This window comes from Triticum aestivum, chromosome 4D, assembly GCF_018294505.1.
Source record: "Triticum aestivum cultivar Chinese Spring chromosome 4D, IWGSC CS RefSeq v2.1, whole genome shotgun sequence".
NCBI lineage: Eukaryota > Viridiplantae > Streptophyta > Magnoliopsida > Poales > Poaceae > Triticum > Triticum aestivum.
In genome coordinates this window covers 500,554,422-500,581,125 of record NC_057805.1, presented here as the reverse complement: position 1 = coordinate 500,581,125, position 26,704 = coordinate 500,554,422, and the positions used below count along the sequence as shown (strand labels likewise).

The window sequence follows — 26,704 nt, the reverse complement described above, 5'->3', positions numbered from 1 at the left end:
TACTACGTTCCCCAACAGATTAGGAGACGGGATGGATCGATCTGGTGGGGGCTGACTATATGAGGATAAGAACGGCTCAAGCCGGATGTTTCCAGAAAAGCGATTGCAACTCGTACCTTACGATCAAGTTTGATTGAACGGCAACACGCGCGGCCGATTTCTTCCGAGTATCCGCCGGTAGGAATGAAGCATTTTCCATATTAGTATTTTTCTTTTTATTTATATTAAGAAAATGTTTAATGTGTATTAAAAATGTTCAGTGTGTACTTAGAAAAGATCATCGAATAATGAAATGTTCATATTATAAAAAATAAATTACAAAGCCAAAAGATAATGAATAAAACATAATATACAAGGAAATGAAAGGGAGAAGGTAAAAGTAAAAAAATTAGCAAGAAACGAAGCAAAATCGAAAGAAACAAAGTAAGAACACAGAAAAATAAAAATCCAAAGACAGACCCAATCGCAACAAGGGTAGTTCTTGCCCTCCTGAGGCCTGTGCGTTTCAGCGCCGACTCCTATTTAGCGCTGTAGGCGCCCGTTCTTATTGTTTGTGCAAACGGTCGCCTACAAGGCGTGCTAGTTGGGCCCGGCCTATTTGCTTTCCTCCTTTTTCTGATAAACTGAAAAAATAGAGCGCAATCCTTCCATAATTTTCTTATCTTGTTTTTTTTCTTTACTTCGTTTTTATTTTTTCCTTCTTCCTTGTTCGATGAAATTTTCAAATTTGTCTTCATTTTTCCAAAATAAATGATTTAAAAAAATATATTTTATCAAATTGGATGAACTTTTTGTCAAGTTCTTGAACATTTTCTTCATATTTGATGAATTTTTTTTAAAAAATCAAATTCGACGAACTATTTTCAAACGTGATGAATTTTTTTACAAATTTGATGAACTTTTTCAAAATTGATGTTTTTTAGTAAAATTTGTAAACTTTTTCAAAATCAATGAACTATTTTTCAAAATCGATGAACTTTTTCCAACATTTATGATTTTTTTTCAAATTTGATGATTTTTTGCAAAAACAATGAACTATTTCCCACTTCTTCATAAACGTGTTTGAAAATCGCTGAACTTTATTAACTTTGTGATTTTTTATTCAAAATGATGAACTATTTTTAAGTTTGTGAACTTTTCTTCCAAAATGATGAACTTTTGTCGCAAAATTGTGATTTTTTTCAAATTCGTAATTTTCCTTAAAAAATAAAAAATCTAAGTTATTAAAAAATAACACGGCCACACTTGTTCTTATACTGTTAGAGCTATTATCAATCAGAAGTGGCATTTTTTGTGTTATTTGTTCGTTGTCTTTCCTTTGTGGGCGGCCAAAGAAGGAGTTGCAGTGGGCGCCAGCGACCTGTTCGGGCGCCCTCCCCGTTTCAGCGCCTATTTGTTTCACGCGGCACAGCCCATTCCTTCTTCCTTAATGAGCCGCCTCATGGGAACATCCTAGAATGTCCCTTCACCCGGTTTTTTTCTTGTTCAATTTCTTTCCTGTTTTTATCTGCATGTTCACTAGTTTACATTTTTTATGTTTCTTTTTATTTTCTGTTTTCCCTTCTCTTTCTTCTTTCTTCTTTCCTTTTTCTATTTTTTAAATGCATGATTTATTTTTATTTTCTGAACATTATCGGATACATGAACATTTTTTAGATATTCTTATTACTTTCAAATTTATGTCTCCTCGAAATTCGTGAACTTTTTTCAAACTAGTGGAATCGGCGATTTATTTCCCGAGTTTTTTCCCAAATTCATGTTTTCCGAATTAATGAACTTTTTTCAAACTAGCGACAGTACCGAATAGCTTTTTGAATTCATAAATTATTTCAAATTTATTATTTTTTAAATTATCAAATTATTTTCAAATTCATGATTTAAAAAAATCTCAACCCATTTTCAAATTCGCACAATATTTATTTAAATTCTTGAACTTCTTTTAAATCTGTGTTTTTTTTCAAAAACTATATACCACCATGTTTTCATGCCACCTTTTAATACAACCATACCACCATGTTTTCATGCCACTTCCAGGATTGCATCGGTGCAATGAGTTGGTACTCATGCGACTGCGAGGGGCGGAAGTCACATGCTACAACATATAGGGGTATAAAGTAATACACAAGTCAGAGTGTGCTTACTGTTGTTGATTTCGATGTGACGTTCACATTGTGTTATCTGGCTGGGAGGGATCTGCCCTCGATGCTAATATTCTTGCTGACATCACGGCTCGACCTGATGGCATCAATATCCCCGGCGATAAGCTCTACCTCTAAAAGATGATATGCATGTCGGCCTGGTGGTCTTCCACCATTCGAAAAAATAGGTACCATCCGAACGAGTTCTCTTTCAAGAACTATCCTAGGACTGAACAGGAATTGTTCAATCTGAGGCACTCTACCCATAGTTGAGAGGGCATTTGGAGTTATGAAGAATAGATTTAAGATCCTGGATCAGAAACCATTCCACACTTCCCCACTCAAGTTAGGCTTGTTCTTGCATGTTGCATCCTCCAAAACTGGATCCTACAATGAGGTTGTGATGAGCTTGTGTCGGAGGAGGAAGATGCGATGGCTAATAATGTTGAAAACTTTGACCATGGTGTGGAGGCATCTGACAATGAAGCTTGAAATAACAAAAAGATGAAGTAGAATGAGGCGATGCAGGCAAACAGATGTCAGACAAGGATATGAAGAAGGAGAAGAAGACGAAGGACTTACACCTATTTCAACATCGATGGACTTTCCCCTATTTAGCCTTAACACTGTTAAATTGTACTGCTTTTTCTTAGTAGTTAGGATGAACTGTCATTTGTTTACTGGCTAGAACGGAAACAATGTTTTGATTGCGCCGTGCACAACCAAACACCGCGTAGTGCATCAAACCAGCCCATTGCATGCCACCAAAGTCAGGAAAAAATGATGGACCCTGATAAGTGCCACACGTCTGGTACGAGCACATGGCAACTCCGAACGTTTTCTATGGCAAGTTTAGTTATGCGAGAATGACAAATTTAGTCGGCAAGCATGACAATTTCGTGCTTTAGTTTATTTTTTAACCGAAACTTGCCGTGTGTTACTGGAATTTGCCATCCTTGGCCACCAAGACAATATGTTTTTCTTTTGTCCGCATTTTCTCAACCAATGCATAGTTAAAAAAAACGACGCAACCTATCAAACACGCCCGTAACTGTTCATTTTTTTCTTCAAAAAAAAAGCCCCAACGGGACAGGTTTTTAGGCATGGCAATGGGAGGCTCTTTCAAATGCGCGTCCCCAGTCTGCGGCGCGTGGTCGTCGCACTGTTTGACGGACCGACCGAGGCACCGCGCCGCACCACACATGCCCGGCCGCCGCGCACGTCTCAGGTCAGTCAGTCACACAAACTGCGGTCGCACGCGCACACGGGTCCTTCCGCGTTGAGCATTTCCTCTTCTGGGCGCGCAGGCGCACGCGCTAGCTGGGGCCGGAAGCAACAGAAAGCAAGCAAGCGGCGCCCTGCGAGCCGAGCCGAGCCGAGCCGCGCGGTGCGATTTTCACACACGCCGCCGCCCCACCCCGCTCCCCTCCCCCTCCTCTTCCACCTGGAGCGAGCGGCGGTAGATCGCATCCTCCAGTCCAAACCAAAAGTCTCGCCAGAAAGCCGAGAGAGGTTTTGAGATTTTTCCTTGCCGCATTTCCTCTCCCCTCCCCCCTCCCCATCCCCTTTCCTTCCTCCCCACCCCCGCCCCGCCCCGCCCCAGCTCGAGCGCGCACGCGCAAACCCTAGCCCCCGATCGCCCCCCTCCCTCTCTCGCCAGCTCGGCGCGCCGGCAGCTCGGGCGTTCATGCGGGGCGGCCTCTGAGAGCGCGCGCGCGTGCAGATCCAGCAGGGGCCCCGGCGAGATGGCGAGGGCGGAGGCCAACTGGGAGCGCCTGGTGCGGGCGGCGCTCCGCGGGGACCGGATGGGCGGCGTCTACGGGGTCCCCGCCAGCGGCATCGCCGGGAACGTCCCCTCCTCGCTCGGCAACAACACCCACATCGACGAGGTGCTCCGCGCCGCCGACGAGATCCAGGACGAGGACCCCACCGTCGCCAGGATTCGTAAGGCCCCCTCCACCACCGTTTCTAACCCTTGCCTGCTGCCGCTTGTCCACGACGCTGCTATGGCCAGAATCCGCCTCTCATAGTTGGGCCGTACCTTTTACTACATCACTGAAAACACCTTTTGGGCCCAAGAGATGCTAGCACAAAGTACCAGTGCTCTTGAGAAAAGCAAACGCAACACTTCTGATATGATTCGCACTAACGTTTGAGCAATTAAGTCCCATTGCACGTTTTACTTTGGCACACAGTTTGCCTGTCTACGACATTGCCATGACCAGAATTCGCCTGCCATGCTTCAGCTATTTTGCTCCACTGAACACACTTGGTAGACCAAAGATATGTTAGTAGAAACTAAACTAGCAGTTCTCTGAGAAAAGCAAACACAACGCTGATGAAATGATCTGGACTATATCTGAGCAATTAAGTTCCTTCGCGCATCTAACTTTTACTCGCAATATGTTATCGTCTTGTAATATGTCTTGACTTCCATAGCAATTAAGTTCCTTAGCGCATCTAACTTTTACTCGCAATGTGGTATTGTCTTGTAATATGTTTCGACTTCCATGAGCAGTGTGTGAGCACGCATATGCCCTCGCCCAAAATCTGGATCCAAATAGCGAAGGGAGAGGTGTGCTTCAGTTCAAGACCGGCTTAATGTCAGTAATCCGGGTATGCACATGTCTGCCATTACTCCCTCTCCTCACCCCTTTCTTGTTTTTGGGGGTGAATCTACTACTATTATTGTTACATGACCATTCAGACACACTTATCTATGTTACTAGTCACTAATCTAGTAGTTCACAAATGTTTGACTGCGGACGTTCTAAAATAAGCTATAATTTACTTTTTTTTATGTATTGCTTGCCAATCAGAGCTGTAACATTTCATGACTGCCTTGGGCATGCAGGAAGGCTTTTGCATTTCAATCTCAGTCCTGAATCAAATCACACACCACATCTCCTGAACCATGACTTGTTGAATTGCAGTAGACTTCTTTGTTTGGGAAAGTAAAACATCTTCTAACAGTGCTTTTGTCTTTCTCAAAATTTTAGCAAAAACTAGCTAAGAGGGAAGGTGGTGCTATAGACCGAAGCCAGGATATAGCTAAACTGCAAGAATTTTATAAGCTCTACAGAGAAAGACATAAAGTTGACGAGTTGTGTGACGACGAAATGAAGCTGAGGGAATCTGGTGTGTTCAGCGGTAACCTTGGAGAGTATGTATTCCTCCTATGGAGACCTTGCTGAAAGTTCTAATTCATTTTTGCTTTTGAGACATGCTGTTTTTAAGCATGGTTGTTACTTCAACTTCTAGCATTGTGGTGTTTACACTACTGTTATTTGAGCAGGCTGGAGCGCAAAACACTTAAGCGCAAAAAAGTACTTGCAACTCTCAAGGTCTTATGGTCAGTAATAGAGGATATAACAAAGGAAATTTCCCCTGAGGATGCAGCAAATTTGATTTCTGAAGAGGTTTTGTTCTTATCCTTGATGATTAATTCTTGACTTCGTTTCTCCTTCATTCAAATGTTTAAAGATCAGAGAAAATATTAACAGTATCCCCTCCTTCCCAAAATCTTGGGCGTCTAGTGTTTCAGCACGAAAATTAGCGCAGGCGTTCGTTACTTGAGCTGTCGTTGGCTGGTAGAGGGAAATTGCCTCCCTTGATCTCCTCTACTCCTCACGAACTCCTCTGTCATGGGATTGAAAGCCAGGTGGGGTGCCTTCGTGGGGACTGGGGAGATAAGTGAGAGAGAGAGGGAGATGACGTGGGCTAACTCCAATGGAGACCCATTCAGCGATCGTTTTCCTTCCCAGAAAATTAGCTATCGTTATCTATGGTTGTAACGGAAGGAGAGAGGAAGACATGCACGCCCTACATTCTGGGATTGCACGCAAAAGATTAGACGCCCAACATTTTGGGAAGGAGGGAGTACTTCCTTTTACTGTAACGTGGTTGAGTGCCACCATGGAGATAATGAAAGTATTTTCATCTTTTTAAAAACTAAAAGAGTGACCTCACCTACTGTTATTTGTACATTCATATGTTCTGTTACCAGCGGCAGTGGATTAACAAATATTCAGGAACCATGTATCTTGTAGAAGTATCAAATATGTGAGATTAACAAGACAGAAGCTTTAACTTTAAGATTTCAGTTATTTTATTGAGCTTTAACAGATATAATGTTGAGTTGTCTCAAGGATTTACTTTGACCAAAAACATGCATATTGGCCCCATGCATATTGTGTAACCTCAGGGTGTAGTTTCCTTACTCGTTTATTCTTGCCCACGTCTCTAGTATAAGGTGCTGTGCAAAGAAACTCCATTGTTTAGCAGGCATTGCTCTTTACCTGACCATTATCTTAACTATAAACTGTAGTGTATCAATAGCACCATAAATTGAATTGCGAACAAAGTTTTAATGTATAACTGAATTCAAGTGTGGTGCGATTATTATGAGTCCGTGCCTGTTCAGTTTTGCTCCCACCTTCTGAACCTACTTGGCAAAAATAAATGTTCCATTATTTTATTTTGTGTGTGTAAATAGTAATGCACTCTTTTCTACTCAGATGAAAAAAGTCATGCAAAAGGATGCGGCAAGGACAGAGGATGTTGTGGCGTATAATATCATTCCTCTAGATTCCTTGTCTACAACTAACCTAATTGTCACTTTTCCAGAGGTATAGTTCAGGGCCTGGTCTTTTTTTATTCTTACAGTTTTTAGATCTGGTAGTGATTATATTCCTGTAACGTTGTTTGAATTTCAGGTGAGGGCAGCAATATCATCTTTGCAGTACCATAGGGATCTGCCCAGGCTTCCGAATACCATTTCAGTTCCTGATGCTAGGAATTCTGATATGCTGGACCTTTTGCACTGCGTGTTTGGTTTTCAGGTTAGCTAGCATGTGGCTCACCTGTTGTGTAAGCTAGCCTACATTTTCTGTGGAGTTACTGCTGTAATCTTTTTACTGCTTGATGAACTACCTTATTATCTGCCAACAAAAATTTAGTTGCCAACCCGAGGGACAAACACTAATTCTGATTAGCAATCAGCAAATTGCTTGCTCGTCGTACTCAACTATATGGGTTAACTGATATAATAGTAAATGTGCTATGCTATATGCATATTTCTGGATACTGCAAACTTGGAAACTATGTTAAATTGTGCACCCGTTCAACATTACTTGAGATGTTGAGATTAATACTTCCCATGTTATCCTTATCACATGTTCTTTTGTACGTTGATGTACATTTCATCGAGCATTTAACTGAAAAATAAGGCAATGCATATATTTACAAGTCACGCTGGTGAATAATATAGTGTCTTAGCATGTAACTGTGCACACTTATAAATGATAAATAAACAATTATATTTGTGGAGCCAAACTTGCATCCTAGTGTAACAGTACGAGTGTATGACTGAAGCTGTTATGGAAAATGAGGCAGGAATAAAATAAGCATATTGACTTATGTGTTATTTCTATGATTTCTAAGATGGAAATAGAAATACAGGTTGCGATACATAATATCTCTTGGTCCTTGCACTTGGGGTATGTTTGGTTTCTGACCAAACCTATCCTTTTAGTTATTTGGTCATGCCCAAGATTATGGCCGTTGTTTGGATGGTTGCCAAATTGGGTATGCCCATGCTCCTTTAGCTGCTTGTAGTCTCCCAGTGTATTTTCTTGCCAACATTGGCTTCAACATGGGCAATCAAATCCTTGGCACGGCTGTCTTCGGTTCAAACTTAACACACCCCTTTTAACTGATCTGGGCTTTCTTGATCCATTATAGAATGACAATGCTACATAATGTTGATGCTTTCATCGAAATATGTGATAACCCCCTTGATCTTGTGGTTGCAGAAAGACAATGTGAGCAATCAACGGGAGCACATTGTTCACCTGTTGGCAAATGAGCAGTCTCGATTAGGCAAACTATCAGGGAATGAACCGGTGTGTGCACACTATATATTCAGCTCATTGTTCTGTTTTTTTAATTACGAGAGCATGCAGGAGACCACGTGTGAATATATTTGTTTTTTTTCCTTTAGCTATACCCTCCTTCCCGGGCCAGTTAAATGATTTTTGTCCTAATAAATATTAAAATACGTCAGTTGGAATTTTTAGTTAGAATTTGGAACAAGTTATCACCCTGAACAAAACATTAGGTGTTTTAACTTATTATTGATGTTCCTTTTTCTTGTGCCAACATAGTTGTACTTGGCCGATCAATGTTTTCTCTATTGTGTATGAACCGAACAGTTTCTTTTGGATTTACCTAGCTCGCTATCTGGTAGCAACATATACATATGTTTTCTTCTTTCTTGTTGGTGATAAGTTGATATGTCATGTTCCTGTTTGTGTATTGTTTTACTCATACATGTACTCACTTCCGCTTCAGCACTTTTGTCTTCCTAACCAAGAAAAGGCATTTTGTCTAGTGCTTTAGAACGCATGAAACACTTTATGATCAAGAAGAGGCATTTTTTGAAACACACAATGATCAAGAGATAGTGAGTCCCTAACAAATAGTATAATTTTTCGCTAAAAAGTACATATAATTTAATCCCCACTATTGGGATCTTGTTCCTTATTTATATGGGCAGGACTTACTGCCTCCTAACCCATGCACAAATCAGGTGCCATTTAAAATGCTTATGGAACATTTCTTTACTGTAGTCAATGATATTTTTGCTCCATGTATGATGACACTTCAGAGCATATCCTTTTACTTCCATCATGTGATAAAATATGGTAACAGCTAAATACGTTTTTTCATCCGGCCTTATTATCGTGTTGATTGAGCTTATGCATGGTATTTAACATTGTTTTCATTTGTTGCTAGAAAATTGACGAGGGTGCTGTACATGTTGTGTTTTCCAAGTCCCTGGATAACTACATAAAATGGTGCAACTATTTACCACTACGCCCTGTCTGGAATAAGTATGATTTCTTATATTCTGCACTTCAATTCTTATTCTTGCCTTATTTGTTACAAATACCAAGCGACTGCATTGTTTTCTGTTAGCATTGAATCATTGACCAAAGAAAAGAAGTTGCTATATGTTTGTTTATACTACTTGATCTGGGGAGAGGCTGCCAACGTACGATTTCTTCCAGAAGGCTTATGCTACATATTTCATCATGTAAGTCCGTAGAGGATTCTACTCAAATTCTCCAATGTGCTTATTTTGGTGCATGTTGTGCCTCCATTTACTTCTTTCATGCATGAATATCATGAGAGTACTCATTTTTTCTTGTCTCTTGTATATTTGTTTAAGAATCTCGCGCAAGCCTCACATTTGTGTGCTATTATGCTTACTTTGAACATAGGCCCTTGGATGAATCATGTTTGGATGGTACTTGTATTGGCCAAACTTAAAAGTGCACTTCAAGTATGAACACGCATCAAATTAAAAAAAGCAACAACAAGAAGTATATGTGGATTGCACTAGCCCTTTCCATCAGTTCGGACTTTTGATAAGGGCTAGTCCAATACACATATACTGTCACATCCCCTCTCACGTGTGATGGGGAAGACAAGTCAACACGTGCAACAGGAAGAGAGTGATGGCGCGCGAAACTCACGTATGACTCAAGAGGCCTATACGTGGACACAAAGGGGAGCTACCAGCAATTTTTGGATAAATTGCAGAAGTCCGAACTGATGGAAAGGTCCGGACTTTTGGTTGCGTTGGCTAGTGCATGAAGCTTAACAGTATACATTATAGTCAAACTATTCTTGACAGTGGGGGAGCAAACTCCTAGGAGCACAAATTACACTTCCTTAATTGCTCTATTACCTCGTTGGCATGCTTGTAAGGCTGGGGATTGTTCTAGGCTTGTAGGCTTTTCGGCCTTATGTATTTCTAAGGTGATCATCTTTAATCTTTAGGAGCAAACAAATCAGCAAATTATGTTAGCATATTATATTAAAATTAAGCGCATGGCTAACCTTCATCTTATTATATTTGTAGATTACTAACCTCAATTTTTCTTTCATTCTTGCATATTCAGTTGCAGCTGTTAAATGTATAGATGATCTCTAACCAATTAAATTTGTAAATGATGCCAAATTTCAACTTTTGTTGTTGAAATTCCTGCTTCCTTTCAATTTTGTAGCTAGCAAGAGAACTAGAGGTGATTATGCAGAAACAGACTGCTGAGCCAGCTGGAAGCTGCATTTCTAATGATGGCGTATCATTTCTTGACCAAGTCATTTATCCTCTATATGAAATCGTTGCAGCTGTAAGTGGTGCTGCTTGATCAACTAGTCTTAACTTTTTTTTCAAGGGTTATCAGCTAGTCTAACTCGATATGTTCTGTCCTATATAAATGTCTGAATGGTGGTTCTACTGCAGGAAGCAGGCAACAATGACAATGGGCGGGCAGCACATTCTGCATGGAGAAACTATGATGATTTCAATGAGTTCTTCTGGTAGGTGGATCAATTGAGCTCTCGGATTTTGTTATTCTGTTGCTATTTTCAAATACTGTTGCTTCTCTCTTTTAGGTCTGAGAAATGTTTTCAGCTGGGTTGGCCGTGGAAACTGAGTAACCCATTCTTCTCAAAGCCTAGTAGGAAAGAACAGGTTTGTTTGCATTAACTGTATATAAGATTTTTGGATCTTGCAGTAGATGGAACTAAACTAATAAATGTGTGTTACGGGATCCTTTTTTTTTCTCGTTTGATGATTATTTGTTAGTATGACTGTCAGTCACAAGGATATTGTTTATCTTCTTTTCTGACTTAAGTTGCACTATTATCTATCCACGTAAGCCACTGTCACTCTTTTTGAGGGTCTTGGTAGCTCATCACTTGTTCCCGGCGTCCCAGCCACTCTCTTTACCTTACTTGACATGGTCAGCTAAGACCGTCATAGTGGCTTCTCTGGTGTGTTGCTCCCTAGCTCCTGCTTTCCTAATGAGGGCTGCCACTGTGGCGCAGTTACCCGCCAGCTCTCAAAGTGTTTGACGAGGTTTACTGTTGAGCAGAATCGTTGGAACTCGGAGATCTGCTGTTCTGCTGTGCTTGACAGTAGTGTTGTCTTTTGTTCACTTGTGTATTGTTGTTTTGGGGAGGATTGTCATGGTATTGGGAGGTGAGTATTGAGTAGCGATTTGGATTGTGTGCAACGAAGAGGGATCTGGAATTTTCATTGTTAGGTTATGAAATATATTCCCATTTTATGCTTTATCAGTGCCATAACATCTTTCAGCAATTACCAACACAAACCCAACATTCTCGCCAAACAGGCCCTAATCCTAGAATCGACGAATTTTGTTCTTGAATGCTGTACACATCATTAGCTATGTTGAATACTTTGATATTTTTTCTTTGTTTATATATTTTATGAATTGTTTGGTAGTTTTCATAAAAATTGTGTTGGCGCAATTTCTTTTACAGGGCTTGATAAGTAGGAATCATCATTACGGAAAGACATCTTTCGTGGAGCACAGAACTTTTCTGCATCTTTACCATAGCTTTCACCGCCTCTGGATGTTCCTACTATTGATGTTTCAGGTACATGAATTATCCTACAACGGTCTCAGTATTCTGCTTTGGGTTCACCTTAAATGTCCACCCTTTCTGTTGTAACTTTTGTGGTCTGTGTCTTAGGTTTGTTCTGTTCATGAGTTGGGAGGTGCCAGGGGCACATTACTCTGGTTAAAGGCTTGTGTCTTGGGGATTTGTATTTTGAAGGGGAATAATAAGGGATATTTTAAACTAATGTGTGTCTTTTAGAGGCACAGTTCATGAGTGTGTGTGTGTCTTAGGATAGTGTCACTTTAGTGTCTGTTGGAAGTATCAACTGTGCTTTGCTGCTGGTCTGTTGAATGATATTTACAGAAAATATTCCCATGAATTTTTTGAACTGTGTATTTGTCTTTCATGAAATATTACATGATTTGATAGAAACTTCCACCCTTCCTCTAAAGCTGCCCATTCTTGTTAACCCCTCTAGCAATTTATGATCCAATTATTAGTATTTATTATTAACATCAATATAATGACAATATTTTAAAGGTGATGTGGCTTAAAGGCAATGCTGAATCAGGAGCCAGCTTTTTAGAGTGAAGAATGATTTAGCCTTACAGAGACATTGCAGAAGCTTACTTTTGTACATACTCCCTCCGTCCCCAAATAAGTGTCGTGGTTTTAGTTCATTTTAGTTCAAATTTGAACTAAAACCACGACACTTATTTTGGGATGGAGGGAGTATAACCTAATAATAGTTGGACTTCTCTTTATATGCTTCATTGCCATGCATTACACTGGCAGTATGATACTGCTTTGCTGACCAACGTGTATTCTTTTCACATGCGAGTTCATCGTCATACAAATTCATGCATTTACAGTTAAGACTTTAAAAAATTATGTTCAGTAGGAGAGATGCACAACTTTTCGTGTTTCTTTATTGCTGTTTCGGATGGTATTTCCTTGCCTTGAAAATTCTATTGTGCTTTCTTGTCATTTTTAAATTCTTTTATCGTGCCTGTTGTGTCACCTAACAGTGCGGTTCTGTTTATGTGCATGCAGGGACTTACTATCATTGCTTTTAACAATGGCAGTTTTGACACAAATACTGTATTGGAACTTCTTAGCCTTGGCCCAACTTATATCATAATGGAATTTATCGAGAGTTTGTACCAAAAAACCTTTCTGTTACCATAGCAGTGTGATCTTTTGCATAAATTCTCTTGTAGGCGACTAATTGCTCCTGTTCTTTGTTTTGTTTGCGGAAGGTGTATTGGACATTCTAATGATGTATGGCGCCTATTCAACATCTCGTGGTTCTGCAATTACTAGAGTGATCTGGCGATTCTGTTGGTTTACTGCGTCTTCACTGGTCATCTGTTACCTATATATGTAAGTTTCGATGCCTGCCCAGAGTGAATTGCCAATAATTCACTATGTAACTGGATAATTTGTTTGAATCGTTCCATTAAGGATCTTATCATCTAGCTCAGGATGAATACTGAAATTCTGGGAACATATCTTGTCCCGGGATTCAATCAGTAAGCGTTTGATCCTGGGCTGTTGAAAAACAGATAATAATATTTTGTAACATCTCTGAAACTTAGTATGCCAAAAATTGACCTGGTGCCCTCAATGTTCCCTGGCACTCTTAATTGGTAGGTTGAATATGATCTGTTCTTAAGGCCCAAGCATAAGGACTAATGGCTAACATTTAGTTAGCCTTACCATTTTTATAAAGAAAGGATTAATGGTTCTCTGTTAGTCATTTGAAATATCTATGATCTTAGTTGTGTTGAATATAAGGACATGATGGCCAACAGTAGAAAGATCGAATTTGTACCTAATTGTGATGTCTGGCCCACCTTGACTTGGTTTGTATGCCCTTTGAAGCTTGTCATTATGCAAACCACCCTCCATTAGTTTCTGGCATTCTGCATCTCTTTTGACGGTTTTGGTTAAGTGTAACATCTTAATTCTGAGAATAAGATGGATAGAACAAGGCTTTATGTGGTTTGCTTGAAAAAGTTAATAGCAGGTTGGCCCAAGAACATCTCTTCTGTTTTTCTGAAATAAAAATACTAAAACTGGCCTGTGGACCAGGGCATCAGTTCAGTTTTATTGATGAAACTATCACATTAGCCATCCAAACGTTTTTGTATGTATTTTGACAATTCTACTTATCGAGGAGCAAAGTATTGAGACCCTTTGATGTCAACTCTAATGCTTATGCTAGTTTACTTGGATGAAAAACTTAGTTGTTTCGTACCTACTCGCCTTTGCATCCATGACCACAATATTTAGCAAAACTTTCTGCCCAAGCTTATTAATAGATTTCCTTACTTGGTATCTAAGTGTGGGGAAAATCCCTTTGTGGTGTTTACACAGTTTCAGTAAAAGTATTAATAACTTGTCGTTTTTGCAGCAAGGCACTTCAAGATGGGGTGCAATCTGCACCTTTTAAGATTTATGTTGTTGTAATCAGCGCGTATGCGGGTTTCCAGATAATCATCAGCCTACTCATGAGTGTTCCCTGCTGCCGTGGTTTTACCAATGCTTGCTACAGCTGGTCTTTTGTACGCCTTGCCAAGTGGATGCATCAGGTCTTGTCCCTTTTCACGCGTTCGGACTATCTAAAAGCTGCCTTTCTGTAGAAACATTTGTAATGAAAGTCCTCTAGATTATGTTATTGATGTCTGACTTTTTTTTATATACTGAAGGAACACAATTATGTTGGAAGAGGCCTGCATGAAAGGCCTCTAGATTATATCAAGTAATCTGGTCTAACCCTGAAGCATAGTTCTGTGATTGTGCTGGCATGTTTGAAGCACATCATCACTAACTTGATTTACTGTGCAGATATGTCGCTTTCTGGCTTGTTATTTTTGCTGCGAAATTTTCATTCACCTATTTCCTCCAGGAAAGTATAGTTTATCTGTTTTAACTCTGCTCTCTGCTTATACCGGCATCAATTTGTATTTGAAAGTTGGCTTTCTTATGCAGATCAAACCTCTTGTAAAACCAACAAGACTGATAATCAGTTTCAAAGGCTTACAGTATCAATGGCATGACTTTGTCTCAAAGAGTAAGTATATACACACTTTATCCCATCATTACACTGTCATTTTTAGCATCAATTGATCATAGTAATAGTTCACTTTCTTGGTTGAGAGGGGCGATTTGGCTCCTGAGCTCATCTACACCCGCCATGAACAGTAAAATCAAATAAAATACTTGAAATGTTCAAAATTTTCTGATTTTTTTCGCATGATAGATGTTTCAGTGCGAGAGGTCCGTGCCAGGTTTCAGCTCATTTGGACATCTGAGTAGCGCTCAGCAAAAGACAAATTTGAGATCTGTGAAAGTGTACTGTTCATGTACTGTTTGGACCGATTTTGTTTTTTTGCTGAGAGCTACTCAGATGTCCAAACGAACTGAAATTTTGCACGGACCTCACGCACTGAAACATCTTCCATACAATTTTTTTTGGATTTTTTTGAGTATTTATTTGATTTTACTGTTCATAGAGTGCAGATGAGCCCAGGCTCAGAAATGGATATTCAACTTTCTTTCTTGTTTCTTCTTTGAGAAAACACATGAGCATATTTCGTTTGGTTATATTGATAGAACAAAAATCTGCTATTTGCAGGCCTAAGAGTAGTGCCTCTAAATCTCTTTGCAAATATTCGTGCCTTCTGGGTTCTGTTGTATATCTGGAAATATTTTTTCTTGAAAAATGTATCTCTTCCCAAACATTAGTGCCCTTAATCTCTTAAGTCTGTTATGTTGCAACTTGCCACCATGTTTTTCCATTGCTATCCCAGTGTGATGCGCTAAGCTGTGCCCTTTGATGTGCAAAACTTGTATGCAATTTCTATCATTCTGAAGTGAGCTTGTAGGCCCAGATTTTAATTTTTGTATTGGTTCTTGGAATGCTTGCAGATAACCATAATGCGATTACAATCCTTGCTTTATGGGCTCCAGTGGCCTCAGTAAGTAACCTTTTTTCCTTATAGCTTTGGTTGACATTATGTACCATTATAGTATTATTTCACATGCATCCCCTCCGACTTATTGAACTGTAGGTATGATATATGATCCATGGCACTACACAATCATTAACAATGGTATTTCGAAATGACAATGTAATAAGGTTCCTTTAGAAGAATTAATTTGACTATCATTTCAGTGTAACTTTGGGTCTTGTTGAAACATTGCACAACTTACTGGAGACACAACTCCAGCTCGCAGGACTCCAAAGAATGACAATAATTTGGTATCAGTTCCAGTGTGTCACGCCTAATAAGCTCAATAGTCTGGTAGAAATGCACAGATACACTTCTTTAGTGACATGATACCACTCGGATAAACTATGTCCTTACTATCCAACAAGAGAAAATACTTGTACAGAGCTTCTATGGATGACAAAGGAGTAAGTAGGCTATATGTAGCAGATGTGCAGAAGGTATTTCCAAGGCATTGGAATTTGTAACACTAAAAGAACACTAACTAATTATCAGTCAGTTTATGTACATCGAGCCCATACACTTCCATTCTTCTTGAGTGGCTGACTATGGGCGCTTCCTCAGTGTTTATGTGCAACTCACACACAACTAGGATTAAACCATGTGGGCCTAAACCCAACATTACCAGGTCAAACATGGGTGCTCTTGTGCTGATGTGCTCACTGCATATTGGTTAGCTGATGATATCAGTTGTGGTCATTGCTTTACTTGATCCTGGTCTATAGAGCATAAAAAAAGGGCAGCCCGGTGCATGTAGCCCCCGCTTGCGTAGGCGATGAATTTTGAATTCTGTGCTGTAGACTGAAAGTTCTCTAGAGTCAGTAGTTGAACTACCACATAGATGTCAGCTGACGCGCGGTGTAAACATAGCGTCTGACCTGAACAAAAGTATGGTTTCCTTGCCAGCAGCCATAGGATAAGTAATATTACAACATATTTCGCCTATCTTTTTTGATGGTAAATTATCTTCTTATATCATTATTTTGGCATGCTGGTTATTAGTACATGGATAGATAACAAACTGATAAATATTGTTTCTGTGGCAAATTATATTATTTGGCTGAATCACCATGCAACCTTGATAATTAAGATCAGACTCGTGGGAGGCTAAACGTGCCTATGCCTATTCCATCAGCTTGCTTGTTCCTTTTATTTCTGTTGGGCTGATTGTGCAGGTAGCTGCTTCTTATGTGCAGTGAATATATGAAATGCATATTTATAAGACGAATATTATTGTGCAGATTTATCTTTTGGACATCCATGTTTTTTACACTATCATGTCTGCTATTGTTGGATTCCTCCTTGGTGCACGTGATCGCCTGGGAGAGGTTAGTCCTTAAACTTTAGCTTTATGCTAATTGTCATGCTGTTATTTTCTCATAAGTTGCTTCTGGAAGATCTATTACTCTTATTGTTTACAAGGGAAATTTTGTTATTTTTTGTAAGATGATTTTATTGGACTATCACTGTGTAATTAGTAAAAAAAGGGAAGATGTGGGAGGAAGACTTCCACCGACTTCTGTTAATAGAGGATGAGGGGTCGAATCGAACCTGTTGGCTATCCCACCAACTGTGGCGCTAGACAACTGAGCTAAGGAGGCAGCTTATTATGTGTAGTTAGTTTGGGTAAAGTGCACTTCTGTAAGGAAATGCAATCATAAATAGCACATGAACCATTCACATGCAAAATATATTTACATTTTGGATGGATATGTGTTAACTTTTGGTTGCCCCGCCAGCGTATAGTTCATACTTTGATGTTTTCTTTCCTAGCTCTTCATATATTTATGGCTGATAAAGCGTGGTTTGTTTAATCATCTGTTGATTTATCCTGCCTGGTGGTCCTATTTTTACAGATTAGATCTGTTGAAGCAGTCCACAGGTTCTTTGAGAAGTTCCCTGAAGTATTCATGGATAAACTTCATGTTGCTGTTCCAAAAAGGTTTTAAATGTTTATACAGTTTTTTTACACTTCATTTCAATACACTAAAGCTGGTTTTGATGGATCATACAGGAAACAACTGCTATCATCTGGTCAGGTGTGTTTCTTTTTCGCACCAGCATTTCACAACTTGTTCCTTCACAGTTTAGCTTTCTGTATGTGGATCCCTGATCGCATGTTTTAAAAAATATATATTCTCCAAATTCAATATTTATTTCCTCCTCAAGTTAAGAAGCTTTGTTTTGTAAAGAGCTCATGGTTCAACTTGATATTTACTCTCATATGTTACTAGAAACATGCAGAAATGTACCATTGAAGTACCTTTTACGACAAATACAGTCTAATTTTCTCGTGAAAACTTAATCTATGCACATATTTGTGGTCAAAATTACCAAAACTGTGTCTGTTAATGGACATGAAAGTGATAAATTTTGGACCAGTGGTATCTTGTTTTGTCGGTTATACAATTTTTTTTTTAGCAACTGGCTCCTTAGCTTAAAGCATGAACTTCAGACTTGAAATATTTTCGTTCCTACAAAGTGAATATATTTGTTATATGTACCTGTGCAAAATAGCCAATTCTCCACTAAAAGTTAAATAGGTAGGCATTCCTCCTCCTGCTGTCTGAGTATTTGCTCAGTCCTAATCCTCCTCCATTACACGAGCATCTCTGCTTCCTATGCCTTACACCTGTGATGCCCTCTCTTTAGCGTTTTCTAGATATCGTAATTTTTATTTCGTTTTTGGCTTGTCCTGTATGCCTTGCACTGGACTCGTAAATTCCTCATGGTTGTTTAAGCTTTTGTTAGTTATGACAGTTATGGCTAAGTGTTTTGTGTCTGTATTGCTATTTCTCGCTTAAACAAGTACGGTAATACAAACTGTCTTTTTGTGTGCAAATTATAAATATACCATGTTTTCTCTCAGTTATTTGTTTTTAGTTTAAATATGTTGACACTGGAAATCCAAATTTACCAGCAAGCAGAGCTAAACAAGCTTGATGCATCTAGATTCGCTCCTTTCTGGAATGAAATTGTGAAGAATTTGCGGGAAGAGGACTACATTAGTAACACGTAAGCACATTTCTTTTAAATTTGTGCTATTGTTTTGTTGAAAGCCATAGCTTGATGTTTTGACCCTTTTGCAGTGAACTGGATTTACTCTTGATGCCCAAGAATATAGGCGGTCTTCCAATTGTGCAGTGGCCACTTTTTTTGCTTGCCAGCAAGGTCAAAAGTCAACCAAATTTAACTTCTAATAGTATTCCCTCGCATATTTTCCACGTGCCGTCTCTGATTAGTGTCTCTTTAGTGATTAGTTGCCCTTTCATTGCAGGTTTTTTTGGCCAAAGATATTGCAGTCGATTGCAACGACTCACAAGATGAACTCTGGCTAAGGATCTCAAAGGACGAATATATGCAATATGCTGTCGAGGAGTGCTTTCATAGCATCAAGTATATCCTGTCATCTATTCTAGATAAAGAAGGCCATCTCTGGTAATGGTTTTTTAGAACATTATTTATTTGCATCCTGTGTTCTTCAGCAGATTTTTTATGCTGCAAAGTATTTTAATTTTTTAGGGTGCAAAGGATTTTTGATGGTATTCAAGAAAGCATTTCAAAGAACAACATCCAGAGTGATATTCATTTCAGCAAATTGCCTAATGTCATTGCCAAGCTTGTTGCTGTAGCGGGAATACTGGTAAATATTATGATTTAGTTTGAATACATCAATATTGTGGTGTGCCTTTTGGGTGCCTTTTCAGTTACATGTGTGTATCGGTCATATTTACGGCAAGATCACGTTATTCCACTGGAGTCCGAACTTTTCCATTTGCTAGAACTAGATTCTCTTTGGATATATGATTTAGCTTGCTCACTGTCTACTGAGGTAGATATCCCTGGTACTGCGAAAGCTCTGTTGAAACCTCCTAGCATTCCCTTTTCAGTTACATGGCTTGTATAGGCCATATTTGCCAGAAGATCACCTTATTCATGGCTGAAATCCAATCTGTACCATTTGCTAGAACTAGATTCTCTTTAGAATTCCTGTATTCTATAGCAAGAGTGCATCTACTCAAGCTAGATGTCACTGGTACTGTAAAAGCTTTGCTGAAACCTGCTACATTCCCTACACCATTTTGATCTGCCCCTGTGGCTGCCAGTGTTGGATGTATTTTCTTATTATATAAAATATGGTGTCCACGTCCTTTAATTGGCATTGACAACTCTTATCAACATTTCCAGTTTTGCACTTCCTTGTATAGCCATGACTTAGAACACTAGCATGTCCATTTGGGCCACTTCTGACATGTTGGCTTTGGAGTGAAATGTGATCGAAGTCCCTTATTCAAGCATATGCAGTAAAACATTCTTTATGTATGCACGAAGAGGCTATTTTCGCATTTGACTCGACGAATGTGAAGGGTAAGGAAGCTAGCCGAGCCTAGGAGGATCCGCTTAGGTAGCTGGTACGTAGGGTCCCTGACACGTAAGCTTCGGGAGCTAGTTGATACAACGGTGAGGAGAGGTGTTGATATCCTTTGCGTCCAAGAAACCAAATGGAGGGGGCAGAAGGCGAAGGAGGCGGAGGATACCGGCTTCAAGCTGTGGTACACGGGTATGGCTGCAAACAGTAATGGAGTAGGCATCTTGATCGTCAAGAGCCTCAAGCATGGAGTGGCAGACGTCAAGAGGCGCGGGGACCGGATTATCCTCGTCAAGCTGGTAATTGGGGATTTAGTTCTCAATGTTATCAACGCGTAAGTTGGCTACAATGAGAACACCAAGAGTGAGTTCTGGGAAGGCCTGGAGGACATGGTTAGGAGTGTACCTATTGGCGAGAACCTCTTCATAGGAGGAGACCTCAATGGCCACATTGGTACATCTAACACATGTTTTGAAGGGGTGCATGGGGGCTTTGGCTATGGCATCAGGAATCAAGGAGAAGATGTCTTAAGCTTTGCTCTAGTCTACGACATGATTGTAGCTAACGCCCTCTTTAAAAAGAGAGAATCACATGTAGTGACTTTTAGTAGTGGTTAACGCTCTAGCCAGGTTGATTTCATCCTCTCGTGAAGAGAAGATAGGCATGCTTGCCTAGGTCGTAAGGTGATACATGGAGAGTGTTGTCCCTCAGCATCTTGTGGTGGCTGACTTTTGCTTTTAGATTCGTGTCCAGCGGGATAAGCGTGCCAAAGTAACTAGAACGAAGTGGTAGAACCTTAAGGGGGAGGTAGCTCAGGCATTCAAGGAGAGGGTCATTAAGGAGGGCCCTTGGGAGGAAGGAGGTGATGCCGAAAATATGTGGATGAGGATGGCGACTTGCATTCGTAAGGTTGCCTCAGAGGAGTTTGGAATGTCCAGGGGAAGTAGAAGCGAAGCTAAAGATACATGGTGGTGGAACGATGATGTCCGAAAGGCTTATGATAGAGAAGAATATTGTTTCAGACGCCTTTACCTGGATAGGAGTGTAGACAACACAAAAGTACAAGGTGGCAAAGAAGGCCTCAAAGCGAGCTATGAGTGAAGCAAGGGGTCAGGCATATGAGGACCTCCACCAACGTTTAGACACGAAGGAAGGTGAAAGAGACATCTGTAAGATGGCCAAGATCTGAGAGAGGGAGACGAGCAATGTCGACCAAGTCAAATGCATCAAGGACGGAGTAGACCAGCTCCTGGTGAAGGATGAGGAGATTAAGCATAGATGGCGGGAGTACTTCTACAAGCTGTTCAATGGGGAGAATGAGAGCTCTACCATTGAACTGGACGACCCGTTCGATGAGAGGCGTTTTGTGCGGCGAATCCAGGAGTCTGTGGTCAAGGAGGCTTTAAAAAGGATGAAAGGAGGCAAGGCGATGGACCGTGATTGTATCCGCATTGAGGTGTGTATCCCCATTGTATGGCTAACTAAGCTTTTCAACCTCATTTTTCGGGCAAACAAGGTGCCAGAAGAATGGAGACGGAGTATATTAGTATCAATCTTCAAAAACAAGGGGAATGTTCAGAGGTGTACTAATTACCGTGGAATTAAGGTGATGAGCCATACAATGAAGCTATGGAAGAGTCATTGAGCACCGCTTAAGAATGACAAGAGTGACCAAAAATCAGTTTGGTTCATGTCTGGGAGGTCGACCATGGAAGCCATTTTCTTGGTACAACAACTTATGGAGATATACAGGGAGCAAAAGAAGGAGATGCATATGGTGTTCATTGACTTGAAGAAGGCCTACGATAAGATACCGTGGAATGTCATGTGGCGGGCCTTGGAGAAACACAAAGTCCCAACAAATTACATTACCCTCATCAAGGACATGTACGATAATGTTGTGACAAGTTTTCGAACAAGTGATGGCGACACTGATGACTTTCCGATTAAAATAGGACTGCACCAGGGGTCAGCTTCGAGCCCTTCTCTTTTTTGCTTTCCGATTAAAATAGGACTGCACCAGGGGTCTGCTATGAACGAGTGGTGTATGCTCTTTGTGGATGATGTGGTGCTAGTTGATTATAGTTGGACGGGGATTAATATGAAGTTAGAGCTATGGAGACAAACCTTGGAAAAGGTTTTAGGCTTAGTAGAACTAAAACAGAGTACATGAGGTGCGGTTTCAGTACTGTTAGCACGGGGAGGAGGTGGTTAACCTTGATGGGCAGGTGGTGCCTCATAAGGACACCTTTCGATGGGGTCAATGCTGCAGAAGGATGGGATATTGGTGAAGATGTGAACCATCGAATCAAAGCCGGATGGATGAAGTGGTGCCAAGCTTCTGGTGTTCTCTGTGACAAGAGATTACCAGAAAAGCTAAAAGGAAGGTTCTGTAGGACGGCAATTTGACCCGCAATGTTGTATGATGCTGAGTGTTAGCCGACTAAAAGGTGACATGTTCAACAGTTAGGTGTAACGGAGATGCGCATGTTGAGATGGATGTGTGGCCACACAAGGAAGGACCGGTTTCAGAATGATGATATACGGGATAGAGTTGGGGTAGCACCGATTGAAGAGAAGCTTGTCCAACATTGCCTGAGATGGTTTGGGCATATTCAACGCAGGACTCCAGAAGCTCCAGTGCATAGCGGACGGCTAAAGCATGTTGATAATGTCAAGAGAGGTCGGAGTAGACCGAACTTGACATGGGAGTTCATAGAGAGAGATCTGAAGGACTGGAGTATTACCAAGGAACTAGCAATAGACAGGGCTGCGTGGAAGCTTGCTATCCATGTGCCAGAACCAGGAGTTGGTTGCAAGATCTTATGGGTTTCAGCTCTAGCCTACCCCAACTTGTTTGGGACTAAAGGCTTTGTTGCATAAAGAGGCTAGTTATCTACCACCTGTAACTACCACCTGTAAGATAAACTGGAGTGTGCTGTCTATTTTCGTTTACACAAGTCCATTACAGTGCTGTTACTATCTAGGACTAGACCAACGATGTGAGTTTGTTGGTAGTGTTATATCTTATTAGCATTTGGAAGACAACTTTTCTTATACATCTTTTGTGATACAAACATAAGGATCGAGTTACTTGGTAACTGATTCATGAAAAAGAACACATAATGCAGTAATTTTGAGTCTTTGGTTTGTGAGAAAGGCTGTTTGGTTCCAAGAAATAGGTGAAATCATATGTTATAAATCATGGAGCAATGTTGGCCTTTTCTAACCCAAAAAGCCCTAGTTCTTAATCGTTGCCATGCATTAATTATTTATATAAATTTGCTAATGATCTAACTCTTCTCAGCAAGAAACATTACACATCAGTAGTAACTGAAGTGTAATCACTGTAGTTTCTGACCACCACCAATACTTGGCATCGTATCAATGAGCCTGCCCAACTGTACTTCACTTAGTTCACCTCCGCTGGAGGCTTCCCCAACTTGCCTCCTTGTCAGCCTTGATTAGCAACCCAGCTTCATCCATGTTCTTTACCTCGCACCAGGCTGTTCCATTCGCAAATGAGTTTATCTTTGTCTGTCATCGCTGCTGAGTGCCATCACTACCTTAGACAACATGATTATGGCTTTGGATGGAGACTGGAGATGGACTTGCAGCAGCAAAGGAGAGAACACGAGGAGCTTCCCAAAAAATGTTTTTGCTGCTGCATCTGCGGTAGTTTGGTTCCGCATGTCATAACACTACCTACTTATTCACTCAAGCAAGGTTTTTGAGTCGCGACTTGGCGAGTCGCCGCGAGCCCTGCGGCTCAGCGTATAGTCGACGAAAGTCGCTGTATAGTCGCCATAAGTCGCTGTATAGTCGCGAGTCGCCCTGATTTTTGGAAAACGACTTGGCGATTAGTCGGCGACTAGTCGGCGACTATACAGCGACTAATCAGCGACTCAAAAACCATGCACTCAAGTTTTAGAAGTTAAAGTGTATTATTTGGTTTTGTTCAAGGGTGTTCAGGACTTCGGAGAAAGTAGTCAATTACGATACAGATCTTTTCCCAAACCGGATCAAACATTTTAACCCCCGCTCCTAAAATACTCTTTGTAGTCTGGTGTTTAGAACAGGTTACTAGTTTATACAACTGTTGAAAATTGAAATGATGTTTTGCAGAAAGAAACGGAATCTGCTGATATGAAGAAGGGGGCAGTTAATGCGATTCAAGATCTATATGAAGTTGTTCATCACGAAGTGCTTTTTGTTGATTTGAGGTCTGCTATCTTGTCTATAATGTTCTAACCTTTTAGTCAGATCTGTATGCTGCTGTGCCATTTCATTTCTAATCCCCTTTGCTTATGAATGTTAGTGGTAACATTGACGATTGGAGTCAGATAAATAGAGCAAGAGCCGAAGGCCGCCTCTTCAGTAATCTCAAGTGGCCAAATGAACCTGGATTGGTATTGTCGTATGATCTTGTTGAGTTGATATTTTCCTGTTAGCTTTGATCTCTTTATAGCTCTTATTTAAATATATCTTGATATAATGGAATGCAGAAGGACATGATCAAACGATTGCATTCACTTCTGACCATCAAGGAATCAGCTGCAAATGTTCCTAAAAACCTGGAAGCCAGCCGGAGACTGCAGTTCTTCACGAACTCTCTGTTCATGCAAATGCCTCTTGCAAGGCCTGTTTCAGAAATGCTTTCCTTTAGGTGAGGCTTCTTTAGCATTTAATATTCTCTCAAGCAGTACTGCCACCGCACTTGATTCCACTCTCTGCAGGTTCTAATAACAGTAACAGCTGCAAACTGCTTTTTCCACCTTTTAAACTTCAATATAATTAATTCTGCAAGTTAAGGTTGCCCCATAACATAGCAAGAACGAGCTGATTGTCACTAGAAACTGGTTAAAACCAACTGCCCTTTGATTTTCAGTATTTCCTAATAATATTGTCCGGTAGGATGTTTAGTTGAAAACAAGCCAAGAATAATGATACACTGAGATACTATGTGTTGCACATGTTGCTACAAATCTTACAGTGGGGAGAAAGTGCTGCCATGGCCCATTCTCCCATAAGTAATTTATAACAAGAATCTAGAATTAGCTGATGTTAATCAGACGCTGACCAAAACTGTCCTTTGTTTTGGAAAACTGAGAGCACATGCAGTGGTTATCAGTTTTCTACTGCTCCTATTCATGTGTAAAGCAACAGCTAAGCCGACCCTGCTAAACATCCTACCTGGTAGAGCTCCAACTGATAAATATAAGTATCCTGTTATGGGATTAGGTTTTATGTGCGTGTTGTTAGTTTATTTTTTGTTTGCCCCACGTCCTCAAGCTCTTGTATACCGAACTTGCCTTTGTACTAAATAAGAAGATGCCTTTTTTTTGCGCAAAAAAGAATTAAGATAAGATACTATTATAAGTGATATATGCTTGAGGTCTATATAATGTGCTGCACATACTATTTGGAATTAAGCAAAAGCAACCAATAAAGTCATTCTCATCTGTAATCTCCTGTTTTCTTGTCCAAGTCATTCTTATCTGTAGCGCCATGTCCTTTTCTCCCCTAAAGTTACTGCCACACAGCTGTTCTCTACAGCCCCCTCCGCAAATACGGTGCACTTATTTCAAAAGTTTGACAAAAAAATGTATCTACCATGCCACTAAATTTGAAAGGTATTCTTTATATACAAATGGTGAAACTAAAAGAGAAACAAATTCTGACTGCAAGGAAATAAAGAAAAAACTAAAGTGAGATTTTGTTTCCTTTTCTGTTTTTCCTAATGTTTACCATATTACAGATCATTTTTTTTGGATGCTTGATTGTTTGTTTTCAATTCTTTCATGACCATTTGCACCTTATTTTGGCATGAAAGCACCTGAGGGGCAGGAGCAGTATATGTTCTTAGGTCGTTTTATTAGTATATCCACTAATGTGTACAAGGATAAGCAAAGTATTATCTCAGTTAGTGGATATTAAGTTCATACTGGTTTGACTTTGGCATATCAGATGTCATACTGGATGACATATTGGAAATATGTAGTTTTGTTAAAAAAACACCAGTGTATGATTCCATATTCTTGTTCATATCATGCCTTTGTAGTACAAATAGTATATAGAATTAACAATACTTTGTATAACAAGTGTATGATTCCATATTCTTGGTGGTTTGAATAAGTAATACATAAAGTATAACTCATTCAATCTTTACTGTAGCATAACAAAGTACATTATATATGCTTTTTACCCAAATTATGTATTACTTCATTATATTTTTTAAGTTGTACATGTCTAATTTCCTTGTAAACATTAAATAAATCCTAGTGGTTGATAGAGCTAATGTGTTCACAACTATCCATCCAAAAGTTTCTGCCGAGGTTTCTTTTAGAATCTATTGATGAGTGATGACCATAGTTTTAAATGGTGGGCTATAGCGTTTTTAGCAGGGTCCTGCTAAACAGCATCTTATGTACAATTTAGTGGTTTTGGTACACATCCGAATATCCTACAGTTACTGCGATACTCGGCCGTAGAAAGGCTCTTGTTACATATTTGTCCATGTATTGGTATAATACCCAGTCTGCAACTCTGTAACATAAACATATTCCTTGATGTGTAGTAGGCAGCGTATTTGACAGTACTAGAACTAAATCATTTGTATTTTTGTATTTGAAACTATACCATTTGAGTATATAATTCTCAACTTTAGTTTGCTGAAACTACGAGTTGAGAATTATATGCTCGAGTGGTATAGTTTCCTGACCAAGTGAGGGTATGAACTTCAG

General features: G+C 39.9%; 1 protein-coding gene across 1 annotated transcript in view; it reads left to right on the top strand.

Moving 5' to 3' along the window:
• The first annotated feature begins 3,683 nt into the window (after positions 1-3,683).
• The window catches only part of LOC123099037 (callose synthase 9), a 34,266-nt gene continuing 11,245 nt past the window's right edge, over positions 3,684-26,704 (top strand). Inside the window, exons 1-30 of the mRNA XM_044521147.1 lie at positions 3,684-4,082; positions 4,657-4,754; positions 5,138-5,301; positions 5,434-5,557; positions 6,656-6,766; positions 6,854-6,979; positions 7,952-8,041; positions 8,934-9,031; positions 9,117-9,234; positions 10,211-10,336; positions 10,450-10,526; positions 10,602-10,680; positions 11,496-11,612; positions 12,630-12,732; positions 12,836-12,959; positions 13,993-14,170; positions 14,288-14,340; positions 14,427-14,487; positions 14,571-14,652; positions 15,510-15,559; positions 16,834-16,920; positions 17,449-17,534; positions 17,607-17,631; positions 18,513-18,607; positions 18,682-18,763; positions 18,870-19,030; positions 19,115-19,235; positions 24,087-24,184; positions 24,280-24,370; positions 24,467-24,627. Of these exons, the coding sequence (XP_044377082.1) occupies positions 3,884-4,082; positions 4,657-4,754; positions 5,138-5,301; positions 5,434-5,557; positions 6,656-6,766; positions 6,854-6,979; positions 7,952-8,041; positions 8,934-9,031; positions 9,117-9,234; positions 10,211-10,336; positions 10,450-10,526; positions 10,602-10,680; positions 11,496-11,612; positions 12,630-12,732; positions 12,836-12,959; positions 13,993-14,170; positions 14,288-14,340; positions 14,427-14,487; positions 14,571-14,652; positions 15,510-15,559; positions 16,834-16,920; positions 17,449-17,534; positions 17,607-17,631; positions 18,513-18,607; positions 18,682-18,763; positions 18,870-19,030; positions 19,115-19,235; positions 24,087-24,184; positions 24,280-24,370; positions 24,467-24,627 (3,185 nt within the window). The 5' untranslated portion in view covers positions 3,684-3,883. The remainder of the gene's footprint in view (positions 4,083-4,656; positions 4,755-5,137; positions 5,302-5,433; positions 5,558-6,655; positions 6,767-6,853; positions 6,980-7,951; positions 8,042-8,933; positions 9,032-9,116; positions 9,235-10,210; positions 10,337-10,449; positions 10,527-10,601; positions 10,681-11,495; positions 11,613-12,629; positions 12,733-12,835; positions 12,960-13,992; positions 14,171-14,287; positions 14,341-14,426; positions 14,488-14,570; positions 14,653-15,509; positions 15,560-16,833; positions 16,921-17,448; positions 17,535-17,606; positions 17,632-18,512; positions 18,608-18,681; positions 18,764-18,869; positions 19,031-19,114; positions 19,236-24,086; positions 24,185-24,279; positions 24,371-24,466; positions 24,628-26,704) is intronic.